Source organism: Physella acuta, unplaced genomic scaffold (assembly GCF_028476545.2).
Source record: "Physella acuta isolate Inbredline_101_S28 unplaced genomic scaffold, ASM2847654v3 ptg000133l, whole genome shotgun sequence".
Lineage (NCBI taxonomy): Eukaryota > Metazoa > Mollusca > Gastropoda > Physidae > Physella > Physella acuta.
The window spans coordinates 872,091-899,352 of NW_026731652.1; the positions used below are offsets into that span (position 1 = coordinate 872,091).

The window sequence follows — 27,262 nt, forward strand, 5'->3', positions numbered from 1 at the left end:
CTGCTGTCTTAGTGATGTCTCTCTTCCCTGCTGTCTTAGTGCTGTCCTTGCTGTCTTAGTGCTGTCTCTCTTCCCTGCTGTCTTAGTGCTGTACTTGCTGTCTTAGTGCTGTCTCTCTTCCCTGCTGTCTTAGTGCTGTCCCTGCTGTCTTAGTGATGTCTCTCTTCCCTGCTGTCTTAGTGCTGTCCCTGCTGTCTTAGTGATGTCTCTCTTCCCTGCTGTCTTAGTGCTGTCCCTGTTGTCTTAGTGCTGTCCCTGCTGTCTTAGTACTGTCTCTCTTCTATGCTCTCTTATTGATGTCTAACTAACGGTCGGGACGGCGTGGTCGAAGGGAAGAGCGTTTGGCTACTTGCTCGAAGGACTCTAGTTCGGATCTCGGTTCGGACTTGAGACTGTAGGACGTCTCTGAGTACACCCAACTCAGTTGGTTACCTGACTTACTTTGGAGAAAGTAAAGATGGCTGGGAATGGTGATGACCACACCATCCCTTCATATACTGATGCTAAAATAGTTAGTACCTCTATTTTATTTGTCCAATGGATCGCTAGGTCTAAAGAAGAAATTTTACTTTCGTTTACTAACTGTGAGGTTTTGAGACTCTGGTTGAATGGTTTATCGAAGTCAAGAAAGATATTGTCTCTAATTGGAAGCACCTTATCACGTATCCAAGAATGTATTTGCTACATGTTTTCTCCTGTTAGACAAGAATAAACAACTTCTTACTAGTCGAGTGTTACATCTCACCTTTGATGCAGTGTCTCAATGTTTATGGTAATTGTTTCACCAGGTGATCCTCAGCATTTGTAATGTTTATTTTAATTAATTATATTAATAGCTAATTAATTAATTAAATGAATAGCATGGTGAAACTGACCATATAAAGCGTCAACGGAAATAAAACTACTTCATGTGACGTCATATCTTTGTCATTTCAATCATTACCTGTTTCACATTCAACGCCCTATAGTCCTTCACCTATAATTGTCTATGGTCATTTACCTTTATATATTGTTACCTTTGTAAGCTACATTTTCTTAACACTAGTCCAGTCATTCGTGGTCACGACTGGAGTCCCAAATTCCCCCATCAAACAGGGCAGTCTAAAACCCGCGAGTGTCCCATACCTGCACGAACACACTTACAAAAACTTTCCAACGACCCGCGGCAGGTGAAATGAGCTGCCACAGGTGTTAAAACAGTCTTAACCTTTACACCACGACTGTTGTCTTCTGTGTTCCGTGGACTTTAACTTAGCAATTGTAAATGTAAGTAAGTATCTTATTTTCAAGAATTATTTTTAAATGAATTTGATTCTGGGCGTGGTGAAGATGTAGCCGTGGAGGTGTTGGCTACAGTACAACAACACACTGTTGAGAAAGTGGACACAGGTCAGTTGGGTGACGGTGCTGCTCTGTTAGCGTCCGAGTTCAAATTCAATATGGCGGAGTGTTTGTTTTTACATCAACAAAAGGACCTGACAAATGTTTACCTACGGGACGGGAAAACACAAAACAAGCATCTTTTTACAATTCTATTTTAGACCGTGTTTGTTCTATTCTTATAAATACATTTTCGGCTCAGACTTTGTCGTTTTTTTTTAGAACCAGCAAATGATTGGAAATAGATGAGCCATTCCTATTTATGGTTGGGTCATGTGACTAACGGTTAAGTCAAGTGACTGCTATTTATGTCATGCATCTTAGAGTTAAGTTATGTGATTGTTTTAAATCATGTGACTGATGTTAAAGTCAAGTCACATGACTGATATTTGAAACATGACAGGTATTTCACTCATGTGACATGTTTAAAATTCGTAAATGTAAAATTATTGTCATGTAAGCTGTAGTGACGTAGTGGTACCCGCAGACGACCGGGGTAAAATAGCAGCAACGAGTGTGTACTCACCTCACACGTCATGCACGCGACTGTGAGTACTGCAGCTAGACACATAACACAACATGGACCAGATTTAGGACGTATTATGTTTGTCAAACTTGTTTCTACATGTTTAAATACTAAACAGCTCTAATGTGTTTAGTAATTTTAGATTGCCATAATTTAGATCAATATTGCCGAAGAAAGTTTTCAAAAATATCCTTTCGTTCGGTCACAAATTTTAAAATTATATAAACACCTACAAACCGATCGTTCTCCTAGCTGGAACGCGCCCCAGCATTGTACGTCAGAGCTATTTTTAGATAACATAAGGAAATTGCGCTAAAATTGTCACTAGACTTTTTAATTAACTTGTTTCTTTAAATTCAACAAATGTTTTATAAAGTGATTTTGACATTTTTTTATTTGAACCAGAAAAAATAATTTAACTTCTAAACAGAGCTGGGCAAAATTTACATTCCTTGACTCGTGATATTTTAACCTCTGAAAAAAAAGTTTTTCAAAGAACTGCAACTCACTGTGTTCCTGGCCGTGTCGCCCTTTAATTGATCTAGGACTGCTGTTATTTTTAACTCCGCAAACAAACGACACTCTTCCGGTCTGGCGACAAAATAAACCGACCAATGAGATTTAAAAATAACTTGAAGGCTTGGTTTGTTTTTGGAATGAACCTGCAAAATTCCCTTTTTCACTGAGGCCCCCCTTCTCTCCCACCCCATCAATACAGGTGAACTTGTTCCTTGTTTCATCACACGTGAGCTTTTGTTTTTATTTTATCAGTCATGGCCCTTGATTTAATCTAATTTTGACAAAAATGAATACAATTCAACTAATACAATGGAAACCATTTAAGATTTGCTAAAAATAAAAAAAGTTATTTGGAGATTATTTTTCCTATACAAACCATCACACACCCCCTCCCCTACTGTTAACAAGATCTACCTATCAGATAGACCACGACACGTGAAAGAGGGAGGGGGGCTTTTTGTCGTTTGGAAAAGAAAATGAGATAGAAATGGGAGATGAAGAATAAAGGAGAAAGAAAATGGTGGATAACATTTAAAGGTATCAAAATAGAGTCCGCGTCTAAAACTAAACATCATGGACGATGGGTTCGACAGTTCGCCTCTAGTTATAAGATGTACAGCTAATTCACTGAAGATGTTCTATGCAAGATTTTCTTATTTGTCTAAAACTACATATCATGTAACGATGGGGTCGACAGTTCGCCTCTCCTGAAGACGTTCTATGCAAGCACATCTTATTTGTCTACTATAACTTCAAATAAAGAGGGGGGGGAGATGTTTTAGACGGCGAATTTCTAATGGTTGACACGGTTTAATGAACGCATTAAAAAGTTCCGTTTGTTTAATCAGCGAGGATGTGAAAGTAGTGCCAAGGAGCGCCCCCCTCCACACACACACACACACCTGTGCTGAATCACCCCTGCCCTCGCTCAAACACGGCGGTTGGGGGGGGGGGGGGCGAGGGAGAATCGAGCGACTGTTTCATCGACTGAACCAAGTGACATGGACACATGCAGACGACACAGTGGCAGACGACAGATCAGACGTCCCCACACACGGATGTGAGGAGATTTCAAGAGACACACTAGGGACAACGGTGTGAGAAATTTGTGAGGACATTTGATATAGGCACATTCGTCAAAACATTTTCAGAAATTTGTGAGGACATTTGATATAGGCACATTCGTTAAAGCAGTTTGAGAAAGTTGTAAGAACATTTAACCAGCGTTCTGTGGTATCGTGCGTACCGTCATTGTACTTCAGGTGAGGTGATTTTATTTTCTGACAAGATCATTTAATTCTTGCTATAACAGGTGAACTCTACAGTCATGTGACCTGAGATAGACTACCGGGTCAACATGCGGGGGTGTACTCAACCCATCTTTCCCCGCCCTCCCCTGCTAGGGGCCTCACCTTAGATCTCGTTATTTTCATTTCATTTACCTTCTAACCACTGTATCTGTAGAGGATAAATGGCCTGAGTATTACATGAAGCTGGCAAATATTTGGACATCAAGAGAAATGTAAAAAAATACGATAATTTAAAAACAAATTATATCTGAAAGTACGTATATGGGAAAAGAGTAAATAATGTTGGTCCATGTTATCTAGAGGAAAAAGATGATCACTATAAAAATATTTTTTAAAAATCTATTGTTACATTTCATGTGGCACATCAATTCGATTTATCTGAGAGTATTTTCAAAATGATTCAGACTGAAATTGATAATAGTACCGCAATTGTATTAATAATTACATACTCATATCTAGTAGGAACACACGTAAGCATTCATTCAAATCGTATAACACTAATAGCAGGAAGTTTTTGGACTAAAAATAACGTGCGAAATATCATTTAATGCAATTTAGAAAATAATTATCTCTCTGCAAACGTGTTAAGAATAAACTAAGAAGCATTGCCATCAGAGTAACATAATATGTGTTTACTTAGGAACACTTTTTATTATTATTTTTTTTTAAATATTGTATTGTTGATATTTCTTGATTTTCCCCCTAAAATTTTAGGAATACCTTGATTAAACAATGGTTTGATTTGTTGGTTGTTAATGCCAAATAAACTGATCAACTCAGCTGACTTATTGAGATGTTAAAGAGACGACTTAACTAGGAAGTGTATGTGTAATGGAGGCAAATATTAGAAGTGGGAGTGAGATGACATTAAATCATATTCTATGTATACATCCGCGGTTTCTAAAAATAGAATAACCTGCTTTTACAAATCAAATGATGTTCTGCCTCCTACACCCGTATCCTTTAATTAGATTTCTGATTGTGGAGCTCATTTCAGAAATATATTTAAAAATTGATGATAAAGAAGATGAAATCAAGAGAAGCTTATTATTCAGGCGAACGATATAACTATTTTATTATTGTTGTGCAGATGTGCGCATGAGCGTGGTATATGTGTGTTTTTCCTTGTGTCCTTTCTGAAAAAATACTGAGGAACAGTTTTTCATTGGATAACAATGGTCGTCTATTTTCTACAAATATATAGTAATAGTAAAATACATTGGCATTTGTTTATCTTATCTTATTTTTTTCCTAGACATGTAATTTACAAGATTGTTTGACTTGCCTTCTAATTCGATGTATTACAGTTTTTATCATCGTCTTATGAGTCCACAATAATAGGTCTACTTCTTTCTGACATGTGTCTTCATTCATTCGCAAAGGTTTATTTATACATAATATCTATTGTCTTAAGTTAAAATAATTAACCAACTGGTAAATTTATGTATGTTGATGATTAGGATGGGGAGGAAGTACAAAAAGCTTAGTCTCATAATTAAATAGATGAAATTATTATTTGTTGGAGGGGGTACAGATTTAGAGTTGGAACTGAAAGAAATGTCTGATTTAAAAGACAATAATATTATACATATTAAAGAAGTCAAGTAGAGTAAAATGAGACTCTTTAAGTCAAACATTCTTCGCTTAAAAACATTTTAAACAGCTACACCATTAACATTCATACAGTAAGATCATACAACTTTTCAAGTTTCAATTTTTTATATTCAGTTTTTAAATGAAAGAAATATTGGTAAAGTTCATGTGAAGTAACGAAGGTAAGACAAATGACATAACACTAGAATAAAAATAATCGCTAGAGGAAGCAATTCAGTATATTTTGATAGCCATATAACAATTGGTTGTCGTACTTGGACTGAGTAGGTTAAATTTTAAAAAAAACTGTTTTTATGGAGCAACCTGTGAACAGAAATAAAGTATTAAATACAGCCTACTAGTTTTTAGTGCATTTTTACTTAACTTAAATCTACAAATACAACTGTAGAAAGTAGAGGGAATCATTACATTCAGCAGGTAAAATTATTAAATTATTTAGTTAATTCGACAACGTTTTTGTCTGGGACTATATGGCCGATGTGCAAAAATTACTTTAATAGAAGTGAATTTTCAAGTCTACTAATTGATGATTTGACACAGCAAATGGTTTCTTTTTTAAAACCAGAGCCAATTAATTATTTTAAATTCATGACATTTAAAAATTAAACAGTATTTATAAAACAATTTTAATACATCTTTGTTATATATTACAAACAATGATCGTTATTTTCTTGCCCTTAAATTTATTTGTATTTTTATAGACTTTTGGGCACATAGTTGTAGATTATCTTCGCTGGTTTTCAAGCTTTTATACATGGGAAGTAACTAAATTTAATATCTGGCATACAACGATTCCACCTTTTCTGCAATGCAATGTGCTTGGCTTATTAAATCAAGATGGTATACATTATTATATTTATTATTGAGTACTACAATAAAATACTTAAATATTTACTTATATATCTGTATTTCTAAAGAAAACAAATTTGTTTCATTTTCTTATTTTCCACTGCATTTAAAAGCTTATTATAATAAAGATTTTTGTATTTGTTTTTACATTGTACTCTTCTATCGTATTTATTAAACAAAGATGTAATGCATGCATTATATAGATTATAGTGTACTACAATTATATACATACTTAAATATATATATATATATATATATATATATATATATATATATATATATATATATATATATATATATATATATATATATATATATATATATATATATATATATATATATATATATATATATATATATATATATATATATATATATATATATATATATATATATATATATGTATATATATATATGTGTGTGTGTGGGTGTGTGTGTATGTGTGTAAATAAGTGTGTGTATATATATATATATATATATATATATATATATATATATATATATATATATATATATATATATATATATATATATATATATGTGTGTGTGTGTGTTTTATGTGTGTTTTATGTGTGTATATGTGTGTGTATTTTTATATTATACATTTGTTTACATTTTCGTACAACCCCAGCACTAATCGACTACCCCCCCCCCACCCCAGGGGAGGGCGAACTGCTCAGATTGGAAACAATAAATACAATCTTGATGTTTTCCTCCTAAAACTAAGACGAGGGGAGGGGGGTGGAGATTGCGGGTTATGAAGTGCGTGGTATATCTGTTAGTGATCTTAGTTTAAGAAGCCTTTGGAGCAATTTGAAACGGGAGCTAAATCTTGCACTTTGTTGTCATGTTATACTAAAGTCACATCTAATGTCTCGGGTGGTGTTCACATCATCCTGTATTTACAATGTGTGTGAAAATTACAAGATCGAGTTGTATAAATGTGTAAAAGTTACAAGATCAACATCTATAATTACTTTATTTTTTTCAGAGCTAAATATGAGTGGTCACTTGCAAACCTCAACTTTGGCCAGAGTTCTGATAATTGTGCTGGTCATCTTTCATGACGTCAGCGGTCACGGTCGGCTGATTGAGCCCCCGTCCCGAGCCTCGATGTGGCGTCTGGGGTATGACACGCCCCCAAATTATGACGACAATCAGCTGTTCTGTGGGGGTGTGGGGGTAAGTACACACACTGGTGCTGTTGTCTGTGTGTTGTTGTATGTGTGTTTTTGTACGATTGTTGTTGTATGTGTGATGTTGTACTTTGTTGTTGTACGTGTGTTGTTGTATGTGTGTTGTTGTACGTGTGTTGTTGTATGTGTTTTGCTGTTTGTTTGCTATTGAGTGTGAGCTGTTGTTTGTTTATGGTTGGATATTAGTTGGTTCTAGTCGAGTTATATAGTGTCGGTGTTTTTCTTGTACTCCTGTTTTGTCCGTTGATGACGAACAGATATAAATTGTTACACGGAATTTATAAAGGTTCGCTTTATATCTCTAATCAATTTAAAAAATGCTATGCTTACAAGTTCGTAACTATCTGCTTTAGTTTACACAATCAAACTGAATTACTGCAGTATTTTATTTCAACTATACGACATGGAATAATATCAGAAGCAAGACTAGATCATGTAATTCACAGCAATTACTAATAACTTATTAACATGACGACATACAGTAACATCACAATGTGCACAACACGACATCAACAACACGACATCAACAACAGGACATCAACAACACGACATCAACACGACATCAACAACTGGACATCAACAACATGACAACAACAACACGACATTCATCCATGCTTATCTCCCGCCAGATCCAGTACGGCCAGAACAACGGCAAGTGTGGGGTCTGTGGCGACCCCTGGAACGGCCGCCGGGAGCACGAGGCGGGGGGCATCTACGCCAACGGGATCATCGTGAGAAAGTACGAGGTGGGCGAGCCCATCAAGGTTAAGATCGAGCTGACCGCCAACCACAAGGGCTACTTCGAGTTCCACATCTGCCCCACCGACAACCCGTTCCAGAAGATCACAGAAACCTGCCTGAGGAAGCACCCGATGACCGTGGTCACCACTGGCAAGGTGCGGTACCAGGTGCCGGAGGGTGAGTACTACTCTCAGCAAACCTACGAGCTGTACCTCCTCCCACCGAAGAACCTCCGGTGCAAGGCGTGCATGCTGCAGTGGAAGTACAACGCCGGAAACAGCTGGGGAACGGACAAGAACGGCGTCAGCTGTATCGGATGCGGGGACCAGGAGCAGTTCTACGGCTGCGCGGACATCGCTATAGGGCACGATGACGTCGTACTGGGCAAGCCTGCGGTCAAGCACCCGTGGTACTTCCAGGAGGAGACGGACATTGAGTGGCACATCGGGGTGGTCCACTTCAAGAACGGCACAAAGAACTCCAGCCCGGACTTGCATGCCAGGTCTGGCATCTCGTATCGTCTGCTGGCATGTCTGCTCACGTATGTCGTCACGGTGTGGACCATTCTCACGTCTTAAAGTTCACATCGTGAGTCGCACTAGGACTGTGCCAGGTTTTCTGACAAATAACAAAAACATTGCCAAATTTCTCTGACAAAAAACTAGAACATTGCCAGGTTTTCTGACGAATAAAAACATTGCCAGATTTTTCTGACAAATAAGAAAAACATTACCAGATTTCTCTGACAAATAAGAAAAAACATTGCCAGATTTCTCTGATAAAAACCAGAACATCGCCAGGTTTTCTGACAGTGTTCCATAAAAAGTGCCATATTTTATAACACAACGCTTGGCATTAACCAGAATTCTAAAACGAATTCCGATTTATGATTTATCATTGATTCTACGATGAACACTTACGATGTATAGGTGCTTCTATATTTCTGCCGAACTGGACGATTCCACTGATATTTTCATGTATGCCTATTTGTCTCATTGCACAAATTGTGTGAAATGTTCAGTATTTGCTTACATTGACAAGGGATATATTTGTTTTAAAAAAAAACTTTTAAATTAGAATGCCATATCAGACTTCTACTGTAAATACCAGCCTTTGTCAATGAGAATTGTTTCAACCTTCTGCATACAGGTCCAGTATGTCTGTGATAGAACCATGTAGGGTTAGAGCGGATGAGAGTATGTGTGTAAACTTGATTGTTAGTTGATAAAAGTATTGTAAATGCATGATTGTCAGTGAGTAGAAGCTATTGAAAGCTCATATAAAAAACGTGATTGCTAATAGTTGGAAGTTAATTTAAAACGTGATAGTTATGGGATGAATTAGCTTCTCGATGTGTGATTGTAAATATTCCTTGATTAGTTACTCTGTAAAGCTTCAAGACATTCATGCTGTATAAAATATTGAGGAGTTAATTAGATCTGCTGGTCTCGTCTATAAACACGCCCCTTTTTTCCAAATTTTGATTACGTCTACCCACCCTATTAATAAAAATCTTACACCTCTAAAATGACGCTGCACTTCGTCCTGCCACCCACCCCCATTTCCCTCCTCCCCAAAAAGCGCAGTTTTCCCACCATGAAACAGTTATTTCTTTTTGCAAATTTTATTCAGATGTGCTAAGTCAAGGTACGTCAATTAATTTGATTACATTTTACATAAACAAAAAGTATGAGTATATTAAATGAAAGTTAAAAGATTTTTTTTTTAATATAAAAATCACATAAGTTTGACTACTCCTGACGAGTGTGACGTCATTAATTTACGACCCTACATATGGCTGGATTATTGGTGGGTTGCAGGTAGATTAAAATTGATGGGAGGGGGGGGAGATGCCCAATGTTTGTGTGTTTGGCTAAGACAGCCCACAAGTTGTGTACACAACAACCAGTGTGTACAAGCTACCAAAGACAAACCTAAATAGTAACAACCAGATGTTTCTCAACACGCTGTCTGTAACCAATCGACTCAAGTCTCTCAAACATTGCGTCCACGGCGTCGTGCGTCAGTCCGACATTCTCCCAGCCTTTAGACAAACGTTGACACATCCAGCTTGCCAAATCACAGGTAATCAACATCAACAGTGGGGGAAGGGGGGGGGGGGAGAAGGGGGGAATACTGGTCGCCTACGGGCTTGACCGACTGGTCTGTGGTCACAACAACATCTTGACCTTGTGTGCGGCCTTGATGTCAAAACTTCAAGGCTAATTACTATCACTAAATGTAGAGAGTAATTATACAGAACTCAAAGGTTTTAAATAAATGGTGTCATATGACGAGGTGATTTTGTATGGTGTTGTTGTGACTGTAAAACTAGCGATGGTGTCATGTTTTGAGAGAGATTGTATGGTACACATCTCAAGCGGTGAAAACTATCGACAGCGCAACTATCAACTACACGTTACAAAGCCATACTAAAACGTTAAATTATATCTACATTATCTCGAAGTGTGATTTAGCGAGTTTGTATTGAGTCAGAGTTTAGTTAGAGTCGGCTGTGACGTAATACTACATGTGTGTGATGAGTAAAGCTGATCGGATTGGGGGGGGGGGGGGGAGGAAGGGGTTGGGAATTTCATAATTCATCGATGACATTATTTTTATGAGAGCCCCCTTGGTTAACTCAGCTAAATCGGGTACCTCTGAAAAGAAATGTACACACCGCACACGGTTGGGCTATTTAGAAGAACTGGTTTCTTCTTTTTGTTTCTTCCAGTTTCCCATTCCATTGTTTTTCTCACTGAACAAATGATTAGATATGTTTTGTGATCATGAATAAAACGCTAAAACATATGGTTGTTGTTGTTCGTTTTAATTTCAAAGTTTTTTGTATTTTTTAAATCAATTTTAGCTGACTATTTTATTGCGGTTTTGGAGTTAACTGATAAGCGCACGCATATAGAACATACATATGAGCTATGTATAGATACACGGAACTCATACATACAACATATACACACCTATCACATATATATATACGAATAACATATACACACAATACACTTACACACAATACTAGGCTAACTTAGAATATACTACACCTCAAGTGCATGTCTCACATAGAAGTGAGTGGCGCACTTTGAACCAAACTAGATCATAAAGTTAGTCATTGTCCATTAGACATCATGAAGTTTGTCATTGTCTATCTCTTGACGTCTTGATACACTACAATACAAGTCTTTGTACATGTGTCAAGACCCGAATGAGAGCCGAATACACAGGTATGTTCGATAAATTTGTCGTTTAATAAATCGTTATTCAGCCGTTCAACATGATGAAGTAGAGTTCACCTGAACCTCGGCATATGAAAGAATAGTATTGTTAAATCCACGCTCAGTCGCTTAATAATTTATTTAGTTCACACTGCATGTCTGTTCTTACGTGTGTTTTTGGCGAATCGTGTTACTTATTTTGACCCACTTCGAATGCAGCGATCTCATTCAGGTATTAAATTAGTTATTACAAATTATTATAAAGATGGCAGTTTGTAGTATCGAAATGGGAGATAACAGGATTGTTCTAGCGATCACTCGATCATCACTTATGTTTTAAATTTGAGAGTTAAACGTTAATTAGTAGTAGATAATTGTCTTTTAGGAAATGTTAGCTGCTGGTCCGGTTTAAAACGTATGTTTAGTTGTTAATTGTTTGTATGCAATTAAGTATCGACTTACTATTCTAATTTTTAAAATTTACAATTAGTAAAAAGTAGAAAATAAAACAGATATAAGAAAAACGGCGTCATTGATGGATGACCTCCTTAAAAACAATGAGAAGGATAATGTATTAACGTTTATTCTTTTTTTTTTTGTTTAATAAAAAACAACAATACATGCGATTAAAAATTGCTTTTAAACCGATCAGTAGCTGGCGCTCTCTATAAGAAAATATTTTGCCTCTTTTTAGTGTACGATCGGTTCTCAGGAAAAAAAAACAACCAACCGTGACCAACAGTTCAATGGCGTCATCTTGTAACTTCTTGTTATCTCCCATCTTGTTATCTCCCTTCTTGTTATCTCCCTTATCTCCCATCTTGTTATCTCCCATCTTGTTATCTCCCTTATCTCCCATCTTGTTATCTCCCATCTTGTTATCTCCCTTATCTCCCATCTTATTATCTTCCATCTTGTTATCTCCCATCTTGTTATCTCCCATCTTGTTATCTCCCATCTTGTTATCTCCCTTATCTCCCATCTTGTTATCTCCCCTCTTGTTATCTCCCATCGTGTTATCTCCCATCTAGTTATCTCCCATCTTCTTATCTCCCATCTTGTTATCTCCCATCTTGATATTTAATTTATTAATGACCCTACTTAGGCATAATGCTGACCACACTATCCCTTCATAAGCTAAGGTCACAGAAACATGAAACTATTGAAACTCTACTTGACTTGCACCATGGATTGTCAGGTTTGAAAAGGGAACTTTTCTTCTAATAACTCTAATTTAATTATTTTAAATAACTAATGTAACATATAATTAGATTTAAAAATAGATATTCTTGCATTGTTATCGGTTACGGATCTATCTGGAGATTTGAAACTGAACCAATGCATTACAAGTGGGTCGCAATTTGATTCCAGGATTTGTCATAAACCCACAAACAAAGAAAGCAAAACACAAACAACAACAAACTGCCATCGTGAACTAAATAAAAGCTTATAATAACATTCACGGGTGGGCGAGCTAATATGGAATGTATCAACAGCCACAAGCAGTAGCGTACGCAGGTGGGGAGCAGGGGGAGCGGCCGCTCCCCCTCTGGCCATTTTCAGCAAAGTGGCGCCTTTTTGAAACTTTTTAAACTCAAAGTTTTAAACAATGATATTTGTTAAAAAAATATTTTTGGTTGGCACATCTATGTAAATCACAAGATTTCTTTTCATGCAGCAATTAAGCATTATTGTACTAGTCTAGGAGTGTCTACGTTTACAACACGTATTAACAGCTGCATCAGTTTGCCATTCTAAAAATAACCATTACGATGCATTGCAATGTTTAAAATACCTCTACGGGTAGTACCACTTGGCAAGAGGGGTGTTAACTTTAAGGCAACTGTATAATGTATTTGCTTACGAATAATTGAATTAGAAAATGTTATACATATAACTTCACACATAATTAGTTTATATATACAGTTTGAATCGTGTGATTAATTAAAAAAAAATTACAATACAGAAACAAATACAACTGATGTGGCACCTCTATTTAAATTTACTTATGAGCAAACTGCGAAGTGGTGGGGAAATTTTGACAAGGCCAACAACGTCATCACGATGAAGTAGTAGTATTCTTACAGTTTGGGCGACAGTGATTACGATTACAAATTATATAAAACAGTTACAACCCCCATCCCCCATGGATTCCTCTGTAAAAAAAATATTGTCATAATACCACTGCTACTTATTTAAATCTATTTCTGTAATATATATTTGTGTAATATATATATTTGTGTAATATATATGTATGTTTAGAACAGTCATCTAAAAACTGACGCTATGTTCACTCTGAGTTGGTTATCTCCCCCATCCCCATACACACACACCTAACCACTACAATTGTGTTGAGCGACATTAATGTCACACCTAGGTATGTCACTAGGTTGGATAATTGACCTAAAGTGACCAGACAGTGGTGAATGAAGTTGAACCCCCCCCCCCCCCCAACCCACCCGAACTGATCTGTTAAGTAGATGTAGAAAAACGCGTAATGATGTACGAAAGTACCATGCCGCCAGAAAATTAGCTTTTTAAACGTAAAACTCTGTGAATATTGTTTTTGCAATTACCAGTAAAAAAGGTGTGTGATCAATACAGTGATCTAACCCATACCTATCACTTTGTTAAAAATTATCTTATAAGAACACAAAGAAGCAGTAGTTAATTAAAAAAATATGATCTGAACTAAAAGACCGATATTTAGTTAAATGTAGACTGTAATTCCGAGTGTTTTTCTATTATAACGAAAAGCGTGGTTTTATACCAACTCTGATTTTAAAAAGTTTCATTATGCTGTAATACTTTAGCATTTATAAGGACGATATATTAAATTCTGATTATAGACAAAAACATTTTGTAAACACGAATAGTGTAAAACAATTTCATTATATTCTAAAGTAATTATTTATTTGTTTTGACATTGATAATTAAATGTGTAGATATATACATATTTATATTAAGAGAGTGATTATTTCCCCTATTTCACTTGTCTTAAATAATTTCCCAGGAACTATTATGTAAGAATTTTTTTTACAAGAATTACAAAACAGATTGTGTTACGTTCATTGTTTTTGGTTGTAGTGTGTGTATATTTTTTGTTTGTTTAGATTGATACAATTTTTGTTTTGTCGGCCTACATTGTGTGTTTTTTCTTATTTCTTCAGTGTGGTACTTTCAATTTATTTTACATCATAGCGAAGTAATGACATACAGCTAGTAATTATATATATATATATATATATATATATATATATATATATATATATATATATATATATATATATATATATATATATATAATACACGTATATAGAACGTGTTAAAAATTCGGCGCCTTTTTTTGCTCTTTTCGCTCCCCCTACAACGAAAACCTGGATACGCCTCTGGCCACAAGACAAAACACGGCGAACAAAAATAGATTTAGCTATAATGTCTCACAAAGTTTTGTGTCAACCTTAGTGTGTAGACGGCTAGTGCCTACGTTGGAAAACAAGGTCACGACGCAATATCACGTGATATTGTTTACAGCTGTTAAGTGCACCCCAGGTTGTTTTGTTTTTTTTGCTACTGGCTAGGCCTGCGGCGATTACAAACTTGAAATGTTGACAGATTTACTGTAGTGTCTGCAGTGGCGTAGCTAAAGTGGGGCGGGTAGGTCGCCTCGGGCTCCGACCCTAGGGGACGCCAAAATGGGTAGAGTCTTTTTAAGCTCATTTTAAGCTGCAGTATCGAATTATACACAGTCAAATTTGAGTAAATAACGCCTACAATACATGACATACTGATTTAAACGTTTTCTACCTTGGATGTGTAAGGGTCAAATAAATATTCTTTGACCGGTTAAAACCGCTCACCAACATTTTCCAAGATGGGGGAGGGGCGGTATTTTTTTGCCAACATATATTGGAAGAATTTAAACCATAAGTGGTAAGAAGATAAATCTTTTGACTCTTAGAAAATAAAACAATTGTATTGGCGCATACTGCAAATTTTTGTCACCCATTGTTGATTAAAGACGCAACAAGTTCTTTGTGGTTTTACTTTACTTTTCTCTCAACTTCATTGGTAGAGTTTACATACATTTATTTGACTGCATTGTATATTGCCTGCACACATTGTATTAAAGGGAAATAAATATCACGAATTCTTTTGTAGCTGTCTGATCAGTAATATAGTAGTATAACATACGGTCGGTGTTAGTAGATATACGGCAGAAATTTTAAGAACTAAGAATATATATATATATTTAAAATCACCGAATTAACATTTTTACTATAAAACAAGTAAGGTGTAGGAAAGCGATGCGTGTTATTTTCTTGTTTCATAACAACTCCTTAATACTACAATTTTCATGTAGTTAAGTCCACGCAGCCTTCTGGGGTTGTCGGTTATAAGCGTGATGGTGCAGCACTTCTGCGAAATTCGAGTCTTCAATTTGTTGTGTCCGTTGGATTCCAGTTCGTTTGTTTCCTGTAGTTCGTTCATTTTTCACGAATTCATTCAATTAAATAGACAATTATCTAATATGAAGGTAAAACAATTAACCGCCACAACACAACCCACTGTAACTCCCCCACCCTATTTACCCCTATTCCAAGGCTTTGGTCGCTCATGAGATCTTTTACATAATTTAGCGACCAAAGCTTTTATTAAAGAAAGTACTGTTTAGTTTTTATTTATTATTTTTGGTTACATTAAAGGATCGTTATTATGTAATTTTTAAAATAATTATTTAACACTATTTTAGTTACTAGTGGATCGTTACCTTTATTTTCTACATAAAGCTTACCTTAAATCTAACTCTACAAGTAATCGCATTTATAATTTAATACAGACGTTAATAACAGTGCTGGCAGGAAATCAATCTTAACTGCATTTTCTGACGTGGTTGCTGGAAAAACTAACAGCTACTTATAAATGTGATATACTCTATTGTTGTAGTGCTTATTTCGTCAACGTGCTTAGATTCTCTCAAATCCGGATACATTATATATATATATATATATATATATATATATATATATATATATATATATATATATATATATATATATATATATATATATATCCTACAGTATATATACCTCTTCAGTAAAAGTAAGTAAAGTTCCCTTTCAAACCTGACGGTCTATAGGGCAAGTGAAGTAGAGTTCATTTGTTTTCGTGACCTCGGCATATGAAGAGATAGTGTGGTCAGCACTATGCCCAGCCGCCTTTACTTACCCTAACGTGAGTTAGGTACCCATCAGAGTTGGGTGGACTCAGGGACGGTCTACTGATTTGAACCTCGAGACTTACGGGGTGGCAGTCCAGCTCTCTACCGCTCGGCCACCCCGTCCCATCAGTATGACAAAGTAATCTAACGAAGAACAAAACCACTTCTACATAAAATGTATGGTAGATCTATACATCATAAGACACTTATTTCATTAATTCAGTTATATCTTACTAATTATTATTATTATAATTATTATTAAGTTAGGCTATCCCTAACGGTTGAGCCTAGCCCCTAAGCGAAAACAACATATCGAAAAAAAAAATTTGAAACACTATGCTGTTAAATGAATCTAAATATAACGTCACGATGTGAGGGGGATATAAGCTCGTTGCGTATATCTCCTAACGTCGGTGGATATAAGCAATACCCTCGCTCATTACCACATAATTCTGTATTTATTTATTTCTTTTGTTTTATTAATTTTATTTAAATTGAACTAAATTATTTTGCATGTTGCTGTTATTAGGCTCTCTTCATTTTCTGGAGAGTGACTTGCATTTCTTCTCTCTTCTTTTTGCCTCTAACATGGGTACCCAACCTCTTTTTACCTCTAACATGGGTACCCAACCTCTTTTTGCAAAACTTAAAAGCACGCCTATCTTTGGAAATCTTCAGCAACTCTTGACATCTTCTTACATAGGGTGAAGAAAATCCAGCAATTTCTATGACAAGATCCCTTACGAATTGTGCATGCTTAGTGGCAGTCCCCTTTCTACGTGTAGGCCTGTTCTTTCTGCCACTTTCAATTTTGGTTACTTTATTGACCTTTATTGAGGTCTACTGCTAAATTATAACGGACACCAATTCCTAAACTGGTATGTGCCTCTTTTATTGACGGCTTTCTTGAGAGTGTATTTATTTATTTCGACTTGAATTTTCAAGTCTCTAGATAATTGAGTAACTGAAGTATTCAATTGTAATTTAAAAGAAATCTATGATTTAGCAACTTAGATGTAAGACAAATATTGTCTTAGAAGCCGAAATATAGCCAAATAATTAATGTGTTCTTAAAGTAAAACTAGTAGTTCTTTTTTTTATTTTACTAGAAATAAGACATAAACTTTAACATTAAACTGTAATTGTTGCAATTAAATCTTTTAACTTTTGAAACATTGATTTATTTTAAAATAATGATTACTAGAATGATTATAGGACATTCAGCAACATAGAATCACATCGATCCATACACTCATGTGACAAGTAAAGATTGCGCGGGATGGTGTGAAATCTTTAAGCCGAAAAGCCAAGTATTTTTACAAGTCCGTCTGTGTGTCTGTGTGTGTGTTTGTGTGTCTGAGTGTGTGTGTTTGTGTGTCTGTGTGTCTGCGTGTCTGTGTGTTTGTGTGTCTGTGTGTGTGTGTGTCTGTAAACACGATTACTTGAGAACCATTTGAGTCACGTTGATTTAATTTCATGTATAAATTTTGTAGTTTTCTATGAACTTTTGAACAATTTTCGGTAATCGGAAGTGGGAGCACTCTTCTTCCGGTCTCTTAAACGCCGATAACTTAATTACCATGAAAGTCAGGTAGACGAAATTTCACATACAAGTATTAGATTAATGCGCATGTTTCTGTTTAACTTTTGAACGATTTTCGGTAATCTGAAATAAATCTTTATTTTATATCAGCGGGAACACGATAACTTGAGAACGACGAAATTTCATTCATAAGTAAAAAAAAAAAAAAAAATTACAATGGATACAATTCTTCCAGAATTTTTTCTCCGGTGGGAGGGGGGGGGGGGGGGGGGGTCGCGGTTAAAAGTATATATTTTCTATATAAATTCCGTTTCATTGGGGAGGGGGGGGGTAGAGATTTCTGAAAGAAACTCTGTACCCGATCGCTAGGAGTAGTGCTTTTCGCTATTTCCGATTTCTTAAAAAGGTAATCAATATTTCTGTTAGAAAGCACTAATCGTCAGCTCTACTAAACTTACACTGTTTGCGTTTATTAGATACCCAATTCTTATCTCGGTTCGTTTCTATTATGTTTAAAGGTTAATGTATTTAAAAATTAATAGATTAAGCGGGAATGATCTCCCTTAAATGTTCTGGTATATTCCTATATAACAGTAAATAAAGGGAGATGGCACTTTCAGGGCAAACTAGATTTGGACATCAAAGGAGACGTAGAAAAAATTTACAAATAAAACTTAAGCATGAAAATAATTCAGAAATTTAATATTTATAGAACCAAAGCTGCGAATCCAGAGAGGGAAGGGAGCGTCGAATTAAAAGTTCGCCCCAGGGCGTCAGGATGGGTCGCTACGCCCCTGCGCGTTAACTGGTCTGTGGAACTACTATGATGGGCGGGGAGGGTAAGGACGTGTTGCTACATGTGTTACGACACAGCAGTGGTAAACATGAAATGGTAGAGGGAGAGAACTGTGTTTACAGCCTGATCTCTGACAACATGAGGTCACAATGGCGCTACTTGATTTTTGGCAGAGGCAAGGTGACACATTGCGACGCTTAGAGCAAACTAACAATATGCGCCCCCCCCCCCCCCCACTACTCAAGATATATAGCAGTATATATATATATATATATATATATATATATATATATATATATATATATATATATATATATATATATATATATATATTTACTTAAGTATGTATGTATGTTTATTTATATACATATATAATTTTTTACTATATTCTTTTCTATATTAATTAATTCGTCTATGACTGATTTTACGCTTCTTGCTTCCCTTTCTTGTGTGAGAAAACAAGCACTTCAAGGAAAGATAAGCAGGGGAGATTACTTAATAGCATTTTAGGGGACGTAAATCAGTGTAAATACTGTAAAACGTGTGTTTATTTTATCAACCGACAATTTCGACCCTACTGTCACCTTTACGAAAATGCATCACTGCAGGTGGTGTAGATGGGCTAACCAGATTTTTTACGACGAACACGGCCTAATGATAATAAAATATTTTTATGGCCATTTATTGACAGACGAAGCCAACCAAGAATTTATCTTAAGAAATGTACAGCCAACATCGGTATACCAAGTCCATAATTGTATTGGTTTGGTACTACGTGTGCTATAGTCCAAAGGTAGTGTGTGGGTAAGGCTATATTGTCTGGTGTGTGGGTTAGGCTACATTGTCTGGTGTGTGGGTAAGGCTATATTGTCTGGTGTGTGGGTTAGGCTACATTGTCTGGTGTGTGGGTTAGGCTACATTGTCTGGTGTGTGGGTTAGGCTACATTGTCTGGTGTGTGGGTTAGGCTACATTGTCTGGTGTGTGGGTTAGGCTACATTGTCTGGTGTGTGGGTTAGGCTACATTGTCTGGTGTGTGGGTTAGGCTACATTGTCTGGTGTGGGTTAGGCTACATTGTCTGGTGTGTGGGATAGGCTACATTGTCTGGTGTGTGGGTTAGGCTACATTGTCTGGTGTGTGGGTTAGGCTACATTGTCTGGTGTGTGGGTTAGGCTACATTGTTTGGTGTGTGGGTTAGGCTACATTGTCTGGTGTGTGTGTTAGGCTACATTGGTGTGTGGGTTAGGCTACATTGGTGTGTGGGTTAGGCTACATTGTCTGGTGTGTGGGTTAGGCTACATTGTCTGGTGTGTGGGTTAGGCTACATTGTCTGGTGTGTGGGTTAGGCTACATTGTCTGGTGTGTGGGTTAGGCTACATTGTCTGGTGTGTGGGTTAGGCTATATTGTCTGGTGTGTGGGTTAGGCTACATTGTCTGGTGTGTGGGTTAGGCTACATTGTCTGGTGTGTGGGTTAGGCTACATTGGTGTGTGGGTTAGGCTACATTGGTGTGTGGGTTAGGCTACATTGGTGTGTGGGTTAGGCTACATTGTCTGGTGTGTGGGTTAGGCTACATTGTCTGGTGTGTGGGTTAGGCTACATTGTCTGGTGTGTGGATTAGGCTATATTGTCTGGTGTGTGGGTTAGGCTATATTGTCTGGTGTGTGGGTTAGGCTACATTGTCTGGTGTGTGTGTTAGGCTACATTGTCTGGTGTGTGGGTTAGGCTACATTGTCTGGTGTGTGGGTTAGGCTACATTGTCTGGTGTGTGGGTTAGGCTACATTGTCTGGTGTGTGGGTTAGGCTACATTGTCTGGTGTGTGGGTTAGGCTACATTGTCTGGTGTGTGGGTTAGGCTACATTGTCTGGTGTGTGGGTTAGGCTATATTGTCTGGTGTGTGGGTTAGGCTACATTGGTGTGTGTGTTAGGCTACATTGGTGTGTGGGTTAGGCTATATTGTCAGGTGTGGGTTAGGCTACATTGTCTGGTGTGTGGGTTAGGCTACATTGTCTGGTGTGTGGGTTAGGCTATATTGTCTGGTGTGTGGGTTAGGCTACATTGGTGTGTGTGTTAGGCTACATTGGTGTGTGGGCTGGTACATGCTGCCCTTATAACGCAATAACACGGTGCCAGTAATTGTGTAGGTAAAACTCAAGAATGTTTTGGGAACCGTTTTCTGGTTAGCAGTTCAGGTTACATATTAAACCCTTGTCGTTTTAACACGCGGAGGATCGGGCCTGGGTGGTTCGACCTCCGAATGTTCGAACCCAAATAATTAGGTATGGGAAGCTTCGACCCTTGAATGTTCGAACCCAAATAATTAGGTATGGGATGCTTCGACCTCCGAATGTTCGAACCCAAATAAGTAGGTATGGGATGCTTCGACCTCCGAATGTTCGAACCCAAATAATTAGGTATGGAAAGCTCCGACCCCCCCCCCCCCCCGAATGTTCGAACCCAAATAATTAGGTATGGGATGCTTCGACCTCCGAATGTTCGAACCCAAATAATTAGGTATGGGAAGCTTCAACCCTTGAATGTTCGAACCCAAATAATTAGGTATGGGATGCTTCGACCTCCGAATGTTCGAACCCAAATAATTAGGTATGGGATGCTTCGACCTCCGAATGTTCGAACCCAAATAATTAGGTATGGGAAGCTTCGACCCTTGAATGTTCGAACCCAAGTAATTAGGTATGGGATGCTTCGACCTCCGAATGTTCGAACCCAAATAATTAGGTGTGGGATGCTTTGACCTCCGAATGTTCGAACCCAAATAATTAGGCATGGGATGCTTTGACCTCCGAATGTTCGAACCCAAATAATTAGGTGTGGGATGCTTCGACACTAAGACTTGATTGTTCGGCGCTGGTGGTTTGACCACTGATATTTTAGCCTATGTGGTTTAACCCTGAATGGTTTAACCCTGGTTGTCCGGCCTTGTTATTTCGGCCCAAAAGGTTTGACCCAGCACTGTTAGCTACAAGGGGTTTGACTTATATTTTAGCAAGTACAATGTCGGTCCTAACGTCCAAACAAATCCCATAAATTTGGTTTTTAGTTATCTGACTAGAGGTTTGTGTTACTTGCTAGGTCCTTTGTGATTGTATTTGCATTTGAGTTATTATATTCTGTATCCCATACATATTGACTCTCAATTTATTAAAACTTGTATCACTTAAGCCTGGTATGGGATATGGCTTAGACACATGTTTGAACAGTCGAATCGTTAAATGTAGGTCACATATGTTTAAAGTTGACGAATGTAAACACGTTCTGAATGGTCACATAGACGACTACATTAAAAGTATAGTTTGGCCTCAAGGGGATTGTGCAGGTATTGAAAAAAACGTGTAGTCTCTAACTCTTCGTTTTTTTACTGCTGCTAAAAATAAAACCAACGTGATTGGCTCAGTAAGTGAGAAGCCGAAATTTGAACTTGTTTTAAATAATTGTAAACTAGATTTATACTTTACAGATATATTTGGACCTAGTATTTATACTTTATAGAAATATTTGGACCTAATATTTACAGAAACATTTGGACAATATGGTCTCAGAAGCATTTTTTTCCCAGAAAATGTTATTAAATAGATTCTTTGTGTAACTAACTTGGTCCATGGATTTATATCCGGTTAAAATATCACGTGATGCTGTATACCCGTGATCCATGCGATACTTATCAAAGTTGTGCTATAGTTTTATATTACACAAGGAAGATAATAGGACCGACTGTAGCGAGACGAAAGGAGTGGGTGCTAACCGGAGTGGGCGCTACCCGGAGGCCAGAAAGAGATTCCTTGTTAGACGGGACGGAACAAAAAGTGGTTTGTGGAGATGTGTCGCAGTGTGTCTATGGCGCTGTCAAATTGTGTCCATGTCAAATTGTGCCCATGACGGTGAAATAACAAATCAGACAGCGTTTTCTTATTGACTAGCAGGTAATGTCTAATGTTTCTCTGATGTTTCTCGTTTTATCCTATACATTTTGTAAATTCATGTTTATTTACTTATTTGCCAAATACTACATTAAAAGGTTCATTTATCTTAATATTTCTTTATAATTTTTGATGATGGTTTTGTCAAATATGATTACGACTTATCTTACATCAATTTTTAAATATTCATGAAGAGAAATATAAAAATCAATGAAGCTTTGTTATGCTTTTTCTGATTTATCCATGTATAAAATGTGTTTTTACATGACACATTGTTTAATAAAGTTATAAAGGATAATGAAATAAACTGGTTGTATAAAGGTATTTAAGTATTCGACTTGAGCTAACGGAAGATGAGGCGGAGATGTAGGCCTAGTGTAGGGTAGAGGTGTGGGGTGGAAGTGTAGGTGTAGGCCTAGTGTAGGGTGGAGGTGTAGGGTGTAGGTGTAGGCCTAGTGTAGGGTGGAGGTCGGGGTGGAGGTGTAGGTGTAGGCCTAGTGTAGGGTGGAGGTGTAGGCCTAGTGCAGGGTGGAGGTCAGTGTTTCTTCCAGACTTTTTACTCCGGGGAAGGGGGTGCGAACTAAAATTTTCGGGGAGTGGGGGAGTAGGGTTCGGAATAAAATTTCCGGAGGGGGGAGGGACGGACACTGCTAAAAGTATATATTTTCTATAGCTCTCTCACATTATAATATCTGCAATCTCGGGGCATTGATATGCCGATGTACCACTGTATATATATATATATATATATATATATATATATATATATATATATATATATATATATATATATATATATATATATATATATATATATATATATATATATATATATATATATATATATATATATATATATATATTGGTCTCGCGATACAGGAAGTATATTTGTTATGCCTTAAGTTATTCGACAACACGTCAGTTCCGTGTGTCTGGCCTGTTGATTAGGCTGCCTCGTGTAGCTTCCATTGTTAGATGAAATCAGAGAACGGTCCACTGGATCGGAAGGAGGAAGTTGAACGACGCACTAACATGTGTACTGTAGGCTTGCTTAGGGTCACTGCGTGAATCACAGTCGAAAGCTATAAAACAACAAGTGCACTGAAAATTCTATATTAGGGGTCGTTCATAAATGACGTAAGACCTCAAGACGTTGAAGTGATACTGGCTGTTTATGAACAGCGGTGGAAGGGTTTTCAGAAAGTGTTACATCACGCTTTAACATTTTTTTTTTATTTCACAATTTTAAAAAATCTTTTTAAAAATTCAAAATAACAAGGAAATTATTTAAAATGCCCCACTTTTTATCATCATCCCTTACCCTTTTTATGTTAGACATAGTACTAAACTATGGAGGATATTGTATAAATAAATAGAGTAAATTTTTCTACGATACAATTTGAACAAAAAAATCTTTTCACAGCCCGTATATTATTATAAATGAACTGTTTTAGGGTGTGGTTGTCTGTGTTATTTTCATAAAGTCTGATTTACGATCTAATATCTTTTCTTGTTTGTTAGATGCGTCAGCGATGATTTAAAACCAGTTTTTTTTTCATGGGAAAATCCGAATATAAATTTAGAGTATTTGTAACGTTAAATATTTACTTAAGTGCACTTGATCTTAAAGGAAAATTGTACATTTATAAACTACTGAAAAATTTTTAGTAAGTGAACTTAAAGAAGTTATATATTTTTACAACTGATTTTCATTAAAAATTGTTGTTCATATATATATATATATATATATATATATATATATATATATATATATATATATATATATATATATATATAGGCCAACTGTTTCGAAATATTTTTTAACTTTTAACGACTTTTTATGATACCTTTTTTCTGTTGTCCTGTAGAGTTAAAAGATGGCAGCCATTTTGGTGATGACGTTTGTTGTGTGGTTGCTTGCACACAAAGTTCAAGGCCACGGCAGGCTGCTGGAGCCCCCTTCTAGGGCGTCTATGTGGAGGATGGGGTTCAACACGCCCCCAAACTATGACGACAACCAGCTCTTCTGCGGCGGGGTTAAGGTAACTTGATGTCTTCAGATTTCAATAAGGTTGGGGGGGGGGGAGATTACCTAGGCCTACACGTGACTGGTGAAAGGGGGGGGGGGGCAAGATTGTCAACATTACAGCCTGCAGACTAATATAATTGTCTAGCCCATATATTTATAGAATCCACACATAACTCAAGTAAAATATAATTGATAATTGACGACAACAAATGAAACCCATAATTGTCCACTATCACAAAGTCCTTATTAGCCTGCTTTTGTGATTATGTATTAATTAATATTATTTCTTGAACTGTAGTTAAATTACGGGGTACGGCTAACCGAAATTTACCGTTAACTTTTGATTTTTTCTTCCATCAGGTTCAGTATGAGGACAACGGGGGCAAGTGTGGGGTCTGCGGCGATCCCTGGCAGGGACCTCTAGAACACGAGCCCGGGGGGAAGTACGCCACCGGCACCATCGTCCGGAAGTACAACGTCAATGACGTCATGCTTGTGGTCGTTGAGATCACGGCCAACCACAGGGGGTATGTCGAGTTCCGGTTGTGTCCTTCTGACGACCCTATGGCTAAGATAACCCAAGACTGTCTAGACAAGTACGTGCTCAAAAACACGACAGGAGCTTCGCGGTTTGCTGTTCCCGAAGGCGACTATCTGACACGATTGTTTATTAATGTCACCCTCCGCATCCCGACCGGGCTGCGGTGTAGAGCTTGCATGATACAGTGGAAGTATAATGCCGGGAACAGCTGGGGAACTTTCCCAAATGGAACCAGTTGCGTGGGCTGTGGGAACCAAGAACAGTTCTACGGCTGTTCGGATATCGCGATAGGATACGATGACGTCGTTCTTGGCGTCACCGCTAAACCAAATTACGTCATACCGGATATGACGACCAATGGCGTGAAGACGAATGACAGTATGCCGTGTGAGTACGCTGATATTCTGGGGCCGTGCCACGCATGTTGTACGCGTGTGCACGTGTGGCTAATTGGGGCAGCGGTTCTTTTTGCTCTCAGACTTTGTGTGATGTAACAGTGGGATGTAACACAGTGTGATGTAACACAGTGTGATGTAACACAGTGGGATGTAACTGTGTGATGTAACACAGTGGGATGTAACACAGTGTGATGTAACACAGTGTGATGTAACACAGTGTGATGTAACACAGTGTGATGTAACACAGTGTGATGTAACACAGTGTGATGTAACAAAGTGTGATGTTACACAGTGTGATGTAACAGTGTGATGTAACACAGTGTGATGTAACACAGTGTGATGTAACACAGTGTGATGTAACACAGTGTGATGTTACACAGTGTGATGTAACAGTGTGATGTAACACAGTGTGATGTAACACAGCATAAAGTAACACAGTGTGAAGTTACACAGTGTGATGTAACACAGTGTGATGTAACACAGTGTAAGCTATCCATCAATTCTTCATTGTTGGACCTTACTGTAAACCTTACAGAAACATGTTTTTAATGCACTAAAAATAATAGAAAAGAATCTTTCTTGAGCTAAATTATTAAAAATCAGCGTTGGTGGCACTAGAAATGTTTTTTCAGGACATTTTTGGATGACATTCCTCATGACTAAAGCAAACTATTAAAAACCCAATTGGCTTTTAATCCGTCTAATATCCTAAATTAAAAACACTCTACTTGAGTTGTATCTGACTTTTGTGAACTTTTTCTAAGATGTGTGGTCAGATATTTAACATGAACACCAATTCACCTGTAAAATCAATGACAGATCGGTTGGTCTTACAACCTAGTTATTTCTCCTGTTCATTATACTAGCGATTGAACTTATATTTAACTTATTGAATAGATTGAAAATTAGACATTGCATTGTCATCGGAAGTGAATGTATTTGGAAAATAAAGAAAAACCACTCTGTTAGCCAACAAGCAAACCAATCCAAGGACAAGTTAAAACTAACCATAAATTCTACCATAATCACCGAACAACATTTTTTCCCGCCAAACTCAATGAAAACCATGATCTTGTTGATTACAGCTCATAACTACAACATAATTTTAATTTCGACACACAATAATAATGTTTGATTTTTTAATATTTTTCAATAATGTTGATAAAATAAACATGTTTGTTACTATATCTTTATCCAGTATTTTTTTCTCTATTTTATTTCTTCTCGGCTTTAAAATGTTAGAATCAGTTTAATTTTGAGTTGTAACCTGATTTCAAAGAATTTCGTATTTTTATCACTGAACTGTGAGGACTGTTTTGATTCACTATTTCACTATTACCTACTCTTAATACCAATTATATTTCACATGAACTTAATAAAATAAATTGGGAGTGAGCTCCTCTTAAATTTCTCGTATAGTAGTATTTATCTG

At 36.9% G+C, this 27,262-nt stretch overlaps 2 protein-coding genes across 5 annotated transcripts; both read left to right on the forward strand.

Moving 5' to 3' along the window:
• The first annotated feature begins 7,191 nt into the window (after positions 1–7,191).
• On the forward strand, positions 7,192–9,327 carry LOC131935159 (uncharacterized). Of its 2 annotated transcripts, XR_009385906.1 has the most exons (3): positions 7,192–7,380; positions 8,024–8,811; positions 8,936–9,327. XR_009385906.1 is itself a non-coding variant. In XM_059291523.1 (2 exons), exons 1-2 carry the CDS (start codon positions 7,198–7,200, stop codon positions 8,711–8,713), a joined length of 873 nt encoding a protein of 290 aa, XP_059147506.1. In that variant the 5' UTR covers positions 7,192–7,197; the 3' UTR covers positions 8,714–8,864. The 2 variants fall into 2 exon arrangements, 1 of the variants encoding a protein (XP_059147506.1); XM_059291523.1 differs by lacking the exon at positions 8,936–9,327 and having other exon boundaries at positions 8,024–8,864.
• Positions 9,328–11,297: 1,970 nt separating this feature from the next.
• LOC131935160 (uncharacterized) lies at positions 11,298–27,023 on the forward strand. Of its 3 annotated transcripts, XM_059291525.1 has the most exons (4): positions 11,298–11,374; positions 22,640–22,865; positions 24,731–24,904; positions 25,252–27,023. In XM_059291525.1, exons 3-4 carry the CDS (start codon positions 24,740–24,742, stop codon positions 25,924–25,926), a joined length of 840 nt encoding a protein of 279 aa, XP_059147508.1. In that variant the 5' UTR covers positions 11,298–11,374; positions 22,640–22,865; positions 24,731–24,739; the 3' UTR covers positions 25,927–27,023. The 3 variants fall into 3 exon arrangements, with proteins under 3 accessions (XP_059147508.1, XP_059147509.1, XP_059147507.1); XM_059291526.1 differs by lacking the exon at positions 11,298–11,374 and having other exon boundaries at positions 22,463–22,865; positions 24,740–24,904; XM_059291524.1 differs by lacking the exon at positions 11,298–11,374 and having other exon boundaries at positions 22,475–22,865.
• The last annotated feature ends 239 nt before the right edge of the window (positions 27,024–27,262 follow it).

What these genes read in the sequence shown, in the direction of transcription:
- LOC131935159 (XM_059291523.1), top strand. Translation starts at nt 7,198, where the DNA reads ATGAGTGGTCACTTGCAAACCTCAACTTTGGCCAGAGTTCTGATAATT. An exon ending in TGTTCTGTGGGGGTGTGGGG is followed by an intron (nt 7,381 to 8,023) that starts GTAAGTACACAC and finishes ATCTCCCGCCAG; the next exon opens with ATCCAGTACGGCCAGAACAA.
- LOC131935160 (XM_059291525.1), top strand. Translation starts at nt 24,740, where the DNA reads ATGGCAGCCATTTTGGTGATGACGTTTGTTGTGTGGTTGCTTGCACAC. An exon ending in TCTTCTGCGGCGGGGTTAAG is followed by an intron (nt 24,905 to 25,251) that starts GTAACTTGATGT and finishes TTCTTCCATCAG; the next exon opens with GTTCAGTATGAGGACAACGG.